Source organism: Cibotium barometz, chromosome 19 (genome assembly GCF_041138505.1).
Source record: "Cibotium barometz isolate CiBa-2024 chromosome 19, ASM4113850v1, whole genome shotgun sequence".
Lineage (NCBI taxonomy): Eukaryota > Viridiplantae > Streptophyta > Polypodiopsida > Cyatheales > Cibotiaceae > Cibotium > Cibotium barometz.
In genome coordinates this window covers 25,701,166-25,715,077 of record NC_141064.1, presented here as the reverse complement: position 1 = coordinate 25,715,077, position 13,912 = coordinate 25,701,166, and the positions used below count along the sequence as shown (strand labels likewise).

At 43.5% G+C, this 13,912-nt stretch overlaps 1 protein-coding gene across 1 annotated transcript; it reads left to right on the top strand.

Annotated features, from left to right (window-relative positions):
- Positions 1-8,313: 8,313 nt before the first annotated feature.
- Positions 8,314-10,608, top strand: LOC147628376 (GDSL esterase/lipase At5g03820-like). The gene is made up of 5 exons (XM_086813459.1): positions 8,314-8,831; positions 8,974-9,104; positions 9,221-9,454; positions 9,902-10,154; positions 10,275-10,608. The coding sequence occupies exons 1-5, from the start codon at positions 8,582-8,584 to the stop codon at positions 10,466-10,468; spliced, it is 1,062 nt and encodes a 353-aa protein (XP_086669585.1). The 5' UTR covers positions 8,314-8,581; the 3' UTR covers positions 10,469-10,608.
- Positions 10,609-13,912: the final 3,304 nt, after the last annotated feature.

The following is a 13,912-nucleotide window of genomic DNA, read 5'->3' as shown; positions in this document are numbered from 1 at the left end:
TAGGACGGGAGCATGCACAAGCATGTACTTGAGAAAAGTGAAGGCTCTCTCTTGATCTAGGCCCCAATGGAAGGGAACATCCAAGTGGAGCAAATGGTTGAGTGGAAAACAAATATCTGCATACATGCGGACAAACCGACGCTGGTAGCCTGTATGCTCGAGCAACTCCTGCACACCTTTAGGATTGGACGGGGGGTTCTAGAACCACCACCCTAAGCATGCCTTTTTTCCCACTGAAGTTAGAGAAGTCATCCAAAAAGATGCGTAAAAAATCATTCAAATAATCCTAGAAAATCTTGGTGGCGGTCCTCTAGAATGAGGCTAGGGCATTGCAAAGACCAAAGGGCATCATCTTGTAGGCATATGTTCCCCACTGTGTGACAAATGCTGTCTTGAGCTGATCTTTCTCGTCAATTACTACCTGGTTGTAGCCGCCGCTGAACCCATCCATGAAAGAATAAAGCACATGGCCCACCACATCTTCTAGAACCCGCTTTATGAAAGGCAAAGGAAACCCATCTTTGATTGTGTAGCACTGATTGAGGGGTATGAAGTTGACACATATTCTAATCTTGTTGGTCTTCTTTTTTGGAATCACCACTATAGGTTCAAAGTGCTCAATGGGAACGATGATACCTGCCTCTTCCATCTTGTCCAGCTCTTTCTTCACTACCTCAGAATATTTTGGGTTCATGTGGTAAATGCCCTTCCTGACTGGCCGACTGCCTTCTTTGAGTGGAATTCTGTGAGTGCAAATGGTTGGGTCTATCCATTGGAGATCCTTGTAAGTCCATGCAAACACATCTTGGTGCTCTTTGAAAAATTTGGTGATTCTCTACAGAGTGGAAGGGTCCTCCTAGACCCAAGCTGCCACCAAGATGGGGCGTGGCTCCTCTTTTGTGCCCAGGTTCAGCTCTCTCACCTCCTCGTGGTAAGTGGTTGGTGGAAGAGGAGCGGTGCTGAGTGTTGCTTCATGGAGAGCTATGGGGTCATAAGTTGGGGTGTTGTCTAGAGGAAAATCACCAATGCATTCCTCCGTCCAGCCCCAGCGGCGGGTATCTCTTCTAGTAGCAAGGCTTCTTCCCGAGCCTTGAGGTGCTCTGCCCGCCTCTCCTTGCGGGTGCATCTAGGAGGGGTTATAGGTGCCTCTGACGACTCCTCTTGAGAGACCTTCTTGCAAGGTTGTTGAGAGAACTCACGTTCCCCTAGACTATGACCTCTATCTCTTCCTGTTGAGACATTGTTGCTGCAGAGGAGGAGCCAGAGTGAGCAAAGATTATGTCCAATCCCGTACTCCTGCTTCTTTTGAGAGCTCTTCTTCTTGGGACAGCTCTTGAATAGGGTCGGGGTCCAACTCAACTATGTCCACCATGTTGCACTAGAACCCCTCATAGGAATTTAACCAGTTCCATAGAGGTTCTGCCACCTCTCCCTCTGAACCGAATGGATCCTAGGCCTCATCCACTGGTAAGCCTTGCCATTCCTCCTGTTCTTCCTCGTCATTGGGTCCTTCCTCCCGAATGGGAATCATGTCATGTAGGGCAGTACCCCGAGCACTCTCCTTTTTCCAAGGGCAAGGTCACTGTCCCCTCTGGGTTAGGGATACGCAAGTTGTCCCGACCCCAATCATGGATCACTTGAGCTGCTGCCCTCAACCAAGGCCTTCCAATGAGTAAGCTGTAGGCCCCTCGAGCTGGTGGGAGGTCTAACACCACAAAAATCATTTCACATACTAATCCTTCAAAACTGATCGAAACTTGCCTGACTAGTCCCAAGGCATCACTTCTCTTTGTTCTGCCACTTGGGTGGCGAAGGGAGCTGGCTCAATAATTTGGGACTTTCCTAATAGCTTCGGGCATGATGTTCACACTAGAACCACCATCCACAATGGCTCCTGTAATTTGAGTTCCTCCCACGAAGACTGTCACCCTTGGGCTTCGATGATCGGCCACTCCTGGGACAGTGAGGCATACCCTTGCTTGCTGCCTCTTGGGCCATCGCCCACTACTACTAGATGTGGCTTCACCCCTAGTTGCCTTTAGAACCATCCAATGCTAGACCAAGCCTAGCAGTTGCTCTCCTATTTCCTGGCTCAAACCCCATAACTGAGGAAGGGTAATTTCCACCTTTACTCTTGCCAACTTTTCCTCCCAACTTAAATTACTAACCTTGGGGGGCTGGGTAGACTCCTCATCCACCTTTGAAGGTGTGGTGGTTGGGGGAATGACCAAGGTAGGCGCCGCTTCCTTCTCCATGGGTGGTGTTTGAATGAATCCCTCCACAGCCTCCTTATAAGCTTGGTCCACAATGAATGGGTAGATTGCACCATCAGAGAGAGAAGTTGGTGTCTTTGGGGCTCCTTGGGACCAGGTGACGGCCGCCACTATTGGAGTGCCAGCAATGGGAGGTGGCACCACTGCCACTATTGGAGTGTCAACCTTGGGAGATGGCACCACAGCTTCCACCATGTTAACCAATGGGGTTCTAGGACAATCCCGGGTGTAGTAGTCTCGGCTCTCTAGGCAATGGATACATGGGGGCGAGCCCTCTGGTACAATGCATTGAGCTTGCATGTGGCCGCTCCCCCCACAACGATAAGAGGTTGGGTGGGGTTGTGTTGGGAGGACGGCTATTGGGGTACCTTTGGTTAGGCCAAGCCCCATACCTTTTGTTGGGAGGACGGCTATTGGGGTACCTTTGGTTAGGCCAAGCCCCATACATGTTAACAGTCGGAGGTATTGGAGGGGCTGCTGCATAGATCACCGGAGGTGGATTTTCATAGATTTGAGGTGTTTGTGGGACAGGCACTAGTGGGAGGTACTGCTGATAGGTTGGGAGAGTGCTTGCTTGATATGGAATTTGCATAGGCAGGGGGTTGTATGTTAGGGTTGCTCCGAGATGAGGGGTATTGGTGTATGCTACCGTGGCTACTTGAGCTCCCTGTTGAGATGAAGAAGTTTGGGGCTGTGGAGGGTCTTGTACAAAAGTAGCCATGGGGGGGAAAGGTTATGTCGAGTAGCTAAGTAGGAGGGACCAGCGGGGGCAGGGCTAATATAAGCTTGGGATTGGGGGGGCTGATTGAGGGTTCAAGAAGGGTGTTGGGTTTGGTTGGTGGTTAGGAGCCCGGGAAGAAGTTAAAGCACTATTGGTTGTGGTCACCATGTAGTCTTCGATAAAGGGATTAAGCGGGGAGGCACCTTGCTTAAGTTGTTGTTGCATAAGGCGAAGTCCCTTGAGGTAGTAACACTCCTTGTCCTCATGGCCTGCGCCTTTGAGCAAAATGAGCAATATTTCTCGGAGGGACAATCATTTGGAAGATGGCCTTGCGAGCTACATACCGGGCACCATGGACTCATCTTGGGATCTTTGACCTTGAGCTACTCAATCTCCTTCTGGAGCGCCGCCACGGCCGCGTCCTCTTGTTGTTTGTGACCTTTTGAAATCTTCAAGCTCCTTCTTGATCTTGGCTAGCTCATCCATGGAAGCAAATGTAGAAGCTACAGTCAAGGCTAGAGGAACGATTGGAGGAGCTGAAGACATGCCGAGGATAATTGGGGGGCCAAGAGGTACTACGCCCCGCCACCATGAGGCGATCATTCTCTAGTTGTTTAGCTCTATCTTGGAAGTCTTGCAGGGCGCCTTGGGGTGGAAAAGTCTCTCTCATCTTCATCACCGTTTGAGTAGGGACTGCTCGAAGCACCCACTATTGTAGCATGCATGTAGTTTCCAGGATCTTGGGGTAGCCGAGAAACTATAACTTTAGCTCTTGTGACAAGTTGGGGGGCCACTGACTCCCCCGCCTTTATGGAGAGTTGATTGAGCTCTTGAGTGATGAGGTCAAAGTCGTTCCTTGGCCGAAAGGTAGCCAAGAACCGTAGCCTGAGGGTGGCCCAATCCAGGAAGTGGTTGATGGGAATTGACTATACCACCGGTCGGCACTTTCTTTCAGCAGTGGGAATAAGACCAAGTGTGCATCATCTCAGTTGAGACCTCTTGAGTCACACATATTGAGGAACCGCCGCACATGGTCTTCTACATCTTCAGTGTGATGGTACCTTTGAAGGTTGGTAGCTTAACTTGCACTCGGTTAAGGACAGCCAATGGCTCTGGCCGAAGCTACCATAGGGTTAGAAGAGGAAGATGCTGAGGGAAGAGTAAGGGAATGAGGAAGAACCCTACGACTAGTTCGAAGAGGAGAATGAAGGGGTGAATCATCTCTAGAAGCTCGTCTTAGGGGGCATGCACAACCCTCCTCTCACCACCACGATCAAAAATCACCAAAAAAGAAAAAGAAAAAAAATTTGAGACTATCCTTGACCTCTAGGAGAATCCCAAACCGTGGATGACTCCGTCGGTCCTTGCTAGGGAACTCGAAGACAACCACCATAAACACTATGGTTGGGGAAGAAGGGAGCGTGGATCCTCTTAGGGAAGTATACCACCAAGGATGAGTCAACCTCACTGGCTAGACATGCAAGACCTAGGCTCTACACTGTCTACCGTGCTCTCCGACCACCACCTAGCACCGCAGTACCCCTACAGGCCTCTCACTCACACCACACACACCACTCACCTAGCACCGCAGCACCCCTACAGGCCTCTCACTCACACCACACACACCACTCACACCTCACTCACCTCGCTCACGCAAAGAGATAGACAAAACACCAAACAGAGCACAACACTACCATCGCAATACCAAGACATAGGGGGCGCGTGAGTATGGTGTGTGACCCCGGGAAGGTACACACTAGACGCTCAAGGCCACTGGTATATATAATGGTTGGGTGGTTAAACATGGTATGCCAAGCTAGGTTTATTTTTGCTATTCTTGAGTTCATCTTCTTCTCTCACACATTTTTTGCATGAGGCTTAAATCCAAGATGTAGGTTGCCTTGCATGGAGTCATAACACTATTATTTGTGGACATTGTCAAATTGTTATGAAAGTGGTGTTGCCTTTGTGATATTTGGACCCACTTTGTGATTGTATTATTGGTGGCAATAACCTTGGCTCTTTATTAGCACCTACCCATTGTTTAGCTCTACAGGGATTCTTCATCCCCACAAAACTCGTGTGGAAAAACTTCATTGACATTGATTACATGGCTTCTTGACCTTTGTGACCATTTTCAAATGTACGTAATTATCTTGAAGAAATTGGAGTGACAGTCTTTTGTTTTGCAAAGCTATAATATGCATGAAATTTAAGTGTGACTGGTACGCACTAGTGTTCACTTTGTGAGTGGTCAAGCATAATTGACATGTTATGGAGGTGTGATCAAGTGAAAGTGTTAAAATATGGATGATTAACCACCCTTATGAGTTTGAGTCCATGTGAGGATTTTAATAGCAATTAAGGGGAGCCCATTGAGAGAAAATTTAAGGTTAAAGTTTATATGAAAAGTCGTGTACATATTAGGTGGAGTACCTTCAAGTCCATGTGAGGATTTTAATAGCAATTAAGAGGAGCCCATCAAGAGAAAATTTAAGGTTAACGTTTATATGAAAAGTCATGTACATATTAGGTGGAGTACCTTCAAATCATGGATATGGAGATGATTTAGGAGGAGGTAGGTAGATCTAGGAGTAAATTTTAATGTACATTTTCATTATCACACGAATAGAAGTGTAGTGTTTTTGGTTAATGTATGAATGAGAATGAGCTAGAAGAACCTTCATAGAGGAGGGGCCACATAGCAATTCACTTTATGTACGCTTTAATGTCTTGCTTTGTGTTAAGCTTCCATTGTGTAATGCAATTTGTTATCTAGACATCATTCTTGCATCTCATTACCCAATACAAAGGATAATATCTATGGATGTACATCACAAGTGTAGTAAACTACTTTGTGCATCCCATAGATACAAAACCTCCCTAGTCAATTAGGGACTTAACTCTATCGTGTGACTAGTCCTATTAGTTACATTGTAGAGGCTTTGTGCATAGTGTGATAAAGCTTGACTCTCACCTAAAAAGTAGCTTTTCCAACTTGGTCTTAGCTCAACTTTTACCATTGCTTATATCCTTTGAAATCATGATGGATTATCTAGTTGTGTATATCCTTAGAGATCAAGATCAATGATCTAGTTCATCAGATTACCAATCTTGCATAGTATACCTGAAGTACCTAACTATGTGGGTTAGTTATCTAATTGGGATAGATGACTTAGATTAGATATACACGGTATATTTGAAGTACCTAACTATGTGGGTTAGCTATCTAATTTGGATAGATCTTAGATTAGATATACACATAACAGCATCAATTTGCTATTTTTGGGAATTACTCATCACAACCTATCACAACTTTGCTCGACTTTAATGTATGCTAAATGTGCTTGATTGTTTTGATTTATTCATTAGTAATGGAGACCCAAGTGTTCAAAAAGTAAATCACATTTTCGCTTTTAGCTCTAAATTTTCAATTGCCCAATGTTTCATTACTCATCACAACTTCGCTCGACTCTAACACATGCTCAATGTGCTTGATTGATTTGAATTCAGTCATTAGTAATGGAGACTCAAGTGTTTGAAGAGTAGTTACATTTTTCCCTTTAGCTATTTACACATGGTAATTAGCTTTTTGTGCTACCCATTATGGGAGGCATAGGGCTAGTTCTCACACATTGTGTAATGTTTAAGTGGTGGATGGTGGTATTTTTGCACAATCCTCCCACCCTTTATTAAAAATACCATTGATGTAAGGCAGCTCCTGCACCTTTTGTTAAAAATACCCTCGATGTGTTTTTTTTAATGAGGCATCTCTCGCATAACTCATAATGATGTTGCAACTTTTTGACCATTTTGTATTTAAAGTCCTTTTTAACCATGCAAAAGCAATTATGGAGGGCCATTAGTGGCGTTTTTTCACATCTAAACATCATCATAACATATATGTGCTTTATATAAGGTAATTGATTTTCCTGTGGGAGACATAGACATTTGAACAACATAGAAATAGACATAGCATCTTACATCTTCACTTTGCATCCTTAATCTTTAATTTGTACTAGCACATTCATGTGTAGTGTGTTGCATGCATGCCTAGGGTAGGGAGGCTAGTGCTTTGGTCCAAGATACCTTGATTTGAAGGGTGGAAACTTCTTTAGAAGCTATTCCCATGTTTGTTTTTACGAAAATGGCCAATGGTGGTATCGAAAGCATGAAAATAAGCATTAATTACCATGCAATTCTTTGAAAAGTGCACACAAAGTAGAAGAAGCACTTGTTGCCATGAGTGGTGCTTCAAAAAACCTAATTTCCTAGATAAAATTTAAAAATTCAAGTTGAGATTTGGTCTTGTCTTTATTTTAAAGGGTCAAAATCATAGATTTTAATTATAATTATGGCATATGTCTAATTTTTATTATTAAATCCTAAGTCACCTATATTTGACTATTGAAAAGAACCTTTTTTTAGCATTGTTTGGAATAGGTATCTTTTTTTTTGTATTGCAAGGGTGGGCACTGGAATTTCAATGCCAACACTTTGAGATGTGGGTAGATTTAAGGTGATATTTTTTTCTCGTTTTGCAAGGAAGGGTACGAAATTTAGAATGCCAGCCCCAAGAGAGATGGGTGGATTTGAAACTGGTAGCTCTTGGTAAGGAGGCATGGGTGCTAGTGCTGAGCGATAGCCCATTAGGCAATGTGTGGTATTTTGAAGTAGGAAGGGCAAAGGGCTGGTTCATGTCACGCATCCACTAAGTGGACATTCCATGTTGAATGAGAACATCTCTATTATAGAAGGGTAGAAAAATAAAAATCTTGCTATTTATTTACTTTTTATTAAACACAACTTACTTTCAAGAAGAAAAATAAAAATCTTTATATCGATCTACTTTTTATTAAAGACAAGTTTTATCGATCTACTCTTTATTAAAGACAACTTACTAGGGGTGAAAAAGGGCTATTTATTCTTTATTTAAGACAACTTACTCTAGGGAAAAAAAAAGGGGCGAGGGAGAAAGGGAGGATTTAAATGAAGGTATAATTTTTCAGGCGTGGGTGAAGCTTGGGAAAGTTTTTTTTTTAAATTTTGGGATGGCACAGCAGCGAGTTAGCGACGCGGTGTGTGCAAAGTGGGTGAATCTTTGTTGTTGGGGATGGGGACGGGGCGGGTGATGGATTGTTGAACATGGCGGAGGGGAGGTGACAATAAATGAGGGTGTCAGGATGTAGCTGGTGTGCGCGGAGGGGTTGGGTTTTTTTACATATATACGAGCGTCGTCGTGTGAGGAGAGAGCGCTGTAGCCTGAGTTTGTGAAGCGACTGTTGGTTGGTTTTTTTTGGGCGGGGGGGGGGGGAGGGGTTTCCTATGGTCTGTGTGAGCTTTTGAACGTAAGCGGCGCGCGCAAAGCCACCGAGCTTTTAATAGTGGGAACCTCAAAGGGGTTCACTCACAATTCACTCCAACAGCTGGAAGGCTCTTTTATTCAATACTCGCTGGTTAGGCCGCACACACACTATAACCAAAAACCCCACATTTTTAAAGGGGAAAAAAGTCTCCTGTATTCTCCCCCCATCGTTCCTCATACCTCCGCTCTCTGCTTCAGAGCCTTTGACAGTGTCCCGCCACCATGGGGGTCTCCCTTCATCTTATGCTTTGCTTTGTAGCTTTGCTTACCATTCTGCTTCTTGCATTTCAGTGCAACTCCCAGCCCCTGGTCCCTGCTCTCTTCGTGTTTGGTGATTCTACCGTGGATGTGGGCAACAATAACTACCTCGATACCATCTTGAAGGCAGACTTCTTGCCCTACGGCAGGGACTTTGATACCAAGAAACCCACAGGCCGCTTCTGCGATGGAAGGATAGCCACTGACTTCACTGGTATTGATCATCACCTACATTACTGAAGTCTAGATTTTCTCAGTATACGCTAAAAATTCACTCAAAGCTAGTGAGTGGAGCTTGTTGGATTGAATAATGCAGCTGATTTTGTCCCTCAAACTCGTGCTTTGCTTGCCTCCAGCTTCTCTGTTAGGGTTTGAAAGCTTCCCACTACCCTACCTCTCTGCTCGCTCCACTGGGATTAACTTAACCACAGGAGTTAACTTTGGTTCTGGTGGATCTGGCTTCTATGATAGCACAGCCCAACACTTTGTAATCTCTCTCTCTCTCTCTCTCTCTCTCTCTCCATTATAATCTTGATGATTACCTCGAGTCCTTCTCCAATATTCAGTTCAATGTTTCTTAGGCCAATGTCATGTTGTGTGCAGAATGTAATCACCATGTCCAAGCAGCTCGAGCTTTTCCAAGAATACAAAGGCAAACTGGCGGGGCTGGTGGGCTCTAAGAATGCCACCAGCATTGTGAACGGCTCCCTCTATGTTATCAGTGCAGGAAACAGTGATTTCCTGCAGAACTACTACATCAACCCCCGGCTCAAGAAACTCTACACCGTCACCCAGTTCAGCCAAATTGTGCTGGACCTTCAGGCCAAGTTCATACAGGTGAGTTCAACTCCCCCAAGCCACAATCTGTAAGCTATTAATTAATGATATGTAGTGTAGCCAATTATATAATGCCCTTATCTCGCTAATTCGTTATCTTTTCCATATCTGTGTGTTAGATCAGCGTTTAAGGTTTTTGAAACTTAATGTTAATCTAAATATTTCAAATGTAACGTATATACACATTTATTATAATAAAAGCGATGTGAGCTGGCTAGGTATTACGAGGCTCTGTAGAGACTCTGACCTTATAGGTGAGCAATAAATACCCGATTTGTGAACAATATGTACGGGTACATCTTTTTCACATTTTTTTGTGTGTAGTAAATTAAGTGATCCTTTTCTTGGTTGGAGTTTGAACATAATTAGTGTTAGAAAGTGAGCAATTTTTATCAAATTCTGAAGTCTGAAACAATAGCAATTTAATCTGATTTGTGCGTGCATCAGGACCTCTACTCTCTGGGTGCAAGGAGGATAGGCGTGGTGTCACTGGCCCCGTTTGGCTGCGTCCCTCTGGAGCTCACAGTCACTCGCACTTCTTCTGGGTGTGCGGAGAGCCTGAACCAAGTAGCCCATAACTACAATATGGCTCTTAACACTACTATCAACCGCTTTGGAGGAACCTTTCCAGGGCTCAAGATTGCCTACTTCGACATCTACACCGGTCTGCTTGATATCATCAAGGATCCAGCGTCCAATGGTAAGAGCTCTCACGAGGATTGTCTATAATATTGGGCTTAATAATGATTAATTGTGTCAAGTATCTCAGGAACTGGTTTAATTTGCAGTTTTTTAACCAGTCGGAGGTGTTGTTTGTTAGGTTTCACTGAAGCCCGAAGATCTTGCTGCGGGACAGGAACCGTGGAAACTGCCATCCTATGCAACAAGTATACTCCAGGCACCTGCACCAACGCCTCCCAGTATGTCTTCTTTGACAGTGTGCATCCTTCCCAAGCTGCCAATGAGATTCTTGCCAACAATTTGCTCCTAGCTGGAATCAGCCTTGTCACTTAGCATTCGTAATTCTTCTCACGTAATTGTCTCTAATTTCCCTGCATCTTGCAGATAACCTGCTTAATCAATTCTTTTGCCCCCAATAACGTGTGGAAAAGCCTCACGGCTTCATTTGGTTAAGCGTATTCATAGTACATATTTTAGATGGAGTAGCGTGTGGGTCTAATCGATTCGCTTTTGTGACTTGCTTCACTCTGGTAAAGCTTAATTCCATGAGAGTTTCTGGTTTCCATTTATTAATTATATAATCCGTTCAATAATCCTTAACAAAACATTCCTCGATACTTTACGAAGAATCAATCATAATGAAACGATGATTTAGTTGCCAAAAGAGCATACAGTATATTGTACTTACGATCAATTTGTCTAATTAGTGAATAATCTGATTGGTTGGTGCATGTGTTAGCCGCGGAGTGCTCAAGTTCACACCCGGGACTCGAAATTATAGGATATAAGATGCTTAGCTTAAGATTTATTTACATATGAAAATTGTATTTTCATCATATAGGTTTATTTTGTCCCTAATCTTAAAACACCCCCTCTACAGCTAGTAAGCAACTAATGGTTCCGTTTCTAGCTCAAATGCTTAAAGAGATTTTATTGATCTATAATGAGGCGGACATTAGTTTGAATAACCTTCTCAAAATAGAGGTGGTTTATTTAAAGTACTTCCAAGGAGAAAGAGCCATAAAAGCCCTTGAAACCTGCCTAGAGAAAGCAAAAACAAAAAAACAAAAAAAAGAACACACAGATTCTTGAAAATTCTAGCCTTCCAATTGAAGTTTAGAGTAGGCCTTCAATTTTAACCTTGCCCAACACCCATGGTTGAAAGAAACCTTGAGGAGTTTTGTTTTTCCTTCTTTGGTGGGAATCCGAGTCATATATCTTCAATGACCAAGATGAGGAGTTTTGCACAGAAGCACCTAATTCGCCTTTCTTCTCTTTCGTGTGCTCGGCAGAAGATTCACGTCACAAACCTGAGGAAAAGAATTAACAGTAATATTGACTTCTCTAAGACTAAGATTAAGCTTCACCTTACGAACAGAGAAAAGAAAGGAGAACTTGTTTGAAAGTCTGAAATTTGCATCCCTCCAAGTGATGTAATTAAGAATTTTGAATAAGCTAATTATTAAGTTGAGAGGAAAGAGGCATAACAATATTCAACAGAACAATAGTGCAGTATGTTTCACTGTAAGCAAGTTGCGAATAGCGACGTTCACACCCTTGGGGGTATAAATAATTAGCGTGGACAATCTTCCGCGATGCGTGCAAGAGCATGGCTCCTCGTCGCGACGCGTTTTCCACATCCAGTAGCAGTGCGCTTAGAGCCAGCTGGTGACTATGGACACGATGCAGGAGCAGCAAAGAACGGGTTACAGCTCCATAGAAAGACCTCTCGTGCACAATCAGCAGCAGGATAGCTGGATCGATGGAGGAGATGACGACCTCTAAGAATTGAAGAGCCACACTTGGCAGTCGAATAGGAATTTTCGCAACGTGATGTGAATTGGAGGTTCCGGAACGTCTTCAATCCTTGGTTGGTTTGTCTCTCATCCCAATGAGTTTGTGATACTTTTTTGGATTTCTCCCAAAGTTCTTCAATTTGGTCCGTTAGAATTGTCCCTACCGGGTTTTCTACTCCCCATTTTTTTTTCTAAGGTGATTTGAGTGGAGAAATATGGACTACCCTTAATCTCAAAATACCCTTGAGGATCCTTCGCTTTTGTTTCTTTAACTTCCTTAGGACTTTGAGAAGTCCTTGGTGTAATTGGTTCGGTTGGAGGGACACTTTCATTTCTTTAGTTATGGTCTATGTTTTTTCTTTTTCCTTTTTTACTCTTAGGAGATTCTAATGCCAACAATGTTGTGGATAGGGCTGCTTGATCTTACAATTGCCTGGCTTGGGCCCTTGTCACAACCTTCAACGGTACTTTCTTTTTTTCATTCAAGATAACGACGAACATGTTGTCACACTAACGATTCCCGACCTGTTGACAATCGATGATGTATTTATTGTAGAATTTAAAGTTGTTAGCTTAAGAGGACAATCACTAATTAATGATCAAAGCCACACTGTGTACACCATCTATCCAATGGTGGTGGGTTGGCTATCATGCCTTTTGGGATGGCTTTCATAGGGAAGTTAACCACTCTATGAGGTCCTTAACACTTGCTTTGGCATACTGATGCCCCTATGAAATGTTGTCAGTTGGGTGTGCCTAGAATCAAATGTTTTGGTTGGGCCATGTGGTGTTCACTCCTTGGTGGGCTTCCTACGTATTCGACATAGAAATCCAATGGGTTAGGAGGTTCTTCTATGGTCGGCCTACTCTCCACTGGCTTGGTAGGAGTTATTCTTGGTAGGCTCACTCTCAACAAGCCTCATAGGAGTTATTCTTGGCAGAGTTATTTAAGGCGATAACACTGGAGATGGAAACTCTGTGTCCCTATAAGGATTCTAACAATGATTAAGTTCGTATTGGCATAAGCTACATATCAGTACCAGTGGGAGGTGGTGCCAATGGCAAGGCTAATGGTGGTTAAGGAGGCACTGGTATAGCTGGCGCTCTTTCCATTCTCATCATTCTACGGGCATGATAGCAATTACGTGATGATTTCCACAACATTGGTTTGATCTAGCTCTTACAACTAACATTCATGAGCTCGTGCTTTGCGATTCTCATCATTCTTTGGGTGCTCTTGTCATTCTCATCATTCTTTGGGCATGGTAGCAATTAGATGATTCACGATTTCCATATCATCTGGAATATCCACACCATTAGCTTGATCTAGCTCTTAGAGTAGTGTGGTTGCTTCTAAAAACATCACACCATGTCATTTCACGTCTAGGAGTCAAATGAGGATGGCCAGTCTCTCTTGGACTCGTTTTGAATACCGCTTTGAGTCCTTTGATCACAACATTTGCCATATCTTCCACACTCTTGAGCTCTTCAGCCTTCCTTGAATCTTGTCTTTTCACACTAGGTTTAGTTTTTGCCAGTCCGACCTTAGGCTATATGTAAATGGGATACCCGAAAGGTTACCACCAAAGTCTATAGCATCCAAGGTATCTTGCAATTGCTTGCTTCTTAACCCTTCCAAAATGAGATCAGTCTGGTTGGCTCGATTTCTCCTTCGTAGGACACCTAATGTTCAGTTCTTGAGATAATTGATGTAATCTCTCATAGTTTCATGTTCAAGCTACTTGATATTTGTGTCATAGAGCTACGCTTGACACTTGTCTTGGAGAATCCAACTGTTGTAAACACTAGCTCCAAGTATTCCACGGTTTATTTTTGTGAATCCTCTAATATTTAAAACCACTACAAAGTATTGCTTTCTAAGGTCAAGCCAAAAGCATATATCTTTGTTCTAGGATTAGTCACCCTTTCTGTTGTACGACTTGCTTAAAAGCAGCCAAATGGCTATAGGGATCTCCCATTC

Coding starts and splice junctions, on each gene's coding strand:
- LOC147628376 (XM_086813459.1), top strand. CDS start 8,582: ATGGGGGTCTCCCTTCATCTTATGCTTTGCTTTGTAGCTTTGCTTACC. Junction 8,832..8,973: donor GATAGCCACTGACTTCACTG/GTATTGATCATC, acceptor GCTTGCCTCCAG/CTTCTCTGTTAGGGTTTGAA. Junction 10,155..10,274: donor CAAGGATCCAGCGTCCAATG/GTAAGAGCTCTC, acceptor GTTGTTTGTTAG/GTTTCACTGAAGCCCGAAGA.